Below are 1,732 nucleotides of genomic sequence, written 5' to 3' on the forward strand. Positions count from 1 at the left end.
TCAAGTTTTCCACGTAAGTCCAATTTTACCTTTATTACAGTCAGGTTAGCTTCACTTTTATGTAACAGTTCAATAAATCGCACGTAGGCGCACCGCTGCTCAGATATCACAGTTACACCTCAGTTTGATGCCTATTACAGTTCAATTTGCGCCTCCCAATGACTCTTTCCAATTTAACCGCACTTCAATTAATCTCGCACGTTTTCCTTTACACTTCTTAAATTCTTTATTTTTCTAATCTTCACGTTTACTCGCTTTCCAGCTATAATTATGTTTTTGTTTATATTTCGTTGACACTTGATCGATCGGTTCCGATGTTGGCTTGGCGATTACTCGCTCACTCCGAGTGCTGCAGTGTCGCCAGAACATCCCCCACCCCGTGGATCCTCGGGGAACCCAGTATCCGCGTAGGGTCCACTAGTCACTTCCATGACCGCCAGCTTCACAACGGGCCGCACAAGTCGACCAGTCGTCGTTTGTACGACTGCTTGCCGCACTCGTCTATCTTCTACTGTAATCACTTCCTCAACTCTACCGCGGACCCACGACCGGCGACCACCTTCAGCTACGTAGACCAAATCTTCGACTTTCACCTGCTTTGCTTCTTCAAACCATTTTGGTCTTCTATTCACGGTTGGAAAGTACTCCTTCAGCCAATGGTCCCAGGCCACGTGAGACAGAAACTGCGACCGCTTGTAACTGCTTCTCAGCGCTTCGGCTAAATTAACGGGCTCCCTCAGCTCAGTGTGGGTCCTGGCAGATTCTCCGAACAGAATGTGGTTTGGCGTGAGCGCTTCACATTCGGTGGGGTCCTGCGACATATAGGTGAGTGGTCTCGCATTAATAATATCTTCGGTTTCCGAAAGCACTGTCAGCAGGATCTCATCGTTGAGTTTACGACCGTCGTCCAACGCTCTAATCGTCTCTTTCACGCTTCGTACCATCCGTTCCCAAATACCTCCCATGTGAGGTGCAGAGGCAGGGTTAAACGACCATTTTGTCCGCGCGTCCGTGAATGTCTCACAGCACGCATCGTTAATCGTCTTCATCTGCTCGTGTAATTGACTATTGGCACCCACGAAATTGGTTCCGTTGTCCGAGAAAATCTCAACCAGAGAACCCCATTTGCAAACGAATCTTCGAATCGCCATTATACATGAGTCGGTGGTCAAGTTATACGCTAGCTCAAGATGAACAGCCCTTGCTAATAGACAGGTAAAAACAGGTTCTTCCGACGCCGACCCACTGATACTTCCAGCGGACCGAGATAGTCCACTCCGACGTAGCTGAAAGGTTTCACGTACGGCGTTAATCGTTGCTTAGGAAGTGGTGCCATGCGCGGAGTCTGTGGTTCACATTTGGTTATCTTGCATCTCTGGCAATTCCTTGTAACTCTGTTTACTATTGCACGCAGACAGGGGATATAATAACGTTGACGCAACTCATTTACTACCGTTTTCTTGTTCGCGTGGCCGGTTATGATAGTGCTCAACGAGGCGTTGTACTATCAGATGATCCTTTGGTAGAATAATGGGAAATCGGGTATCAAAGGATGCGTACTCGGCATTCGCTGTCCTACCTTCCATTCTAATGACACCGTACTCATCTGTAAATGGTGTTGACTTGTACAGTGGGCTCGATCTTTCAACACTCAGAAGCTCTCCTGCCGGTTTGTCTCGATTGTTCAACAACAAACGCATCTCGTCTGGATAGTACTCGCTTTGAACAACGC

At 47.7% G+C, this 1,732-nt stretch overlaps 1 protein-coding gene across 1 annotated transcript; it reads right to left on the bottom strand.

Moving 5' to 3' along the window:
• Positions 1–329: 329 nt before the first annotated feature.
• On the bottom strand, positions 330–1,151 carry LOC128736706 (uncharacterized). The gene has a single exon (XM_053831193.1). It carries the CDS (start codon positions 1,149–1,151, stop codon positions 330–332), a length of 822 nt encoding a protein of 273 aa, XP_053687168.1.
• Between the last annotated feature and the right edge of the window lie 581 nt (positions 1,152–1,732).

Source organism: Sabethes cyaneus, chromosome 2 (genome assembly GCF_943734655.1).
Source record: "Sabethes cyaneus chromosome 2, idSabCyanKW18_F2, whole genome shotgun sequence".
In the NCBI taxonomy this organism is placed as follows: domain Eukaryota; kingdom Metazoa; phylum Arthropoda; class Insecta; order Diptera; family Culicidae; genus Sabethes; species Sabethes cyaneus.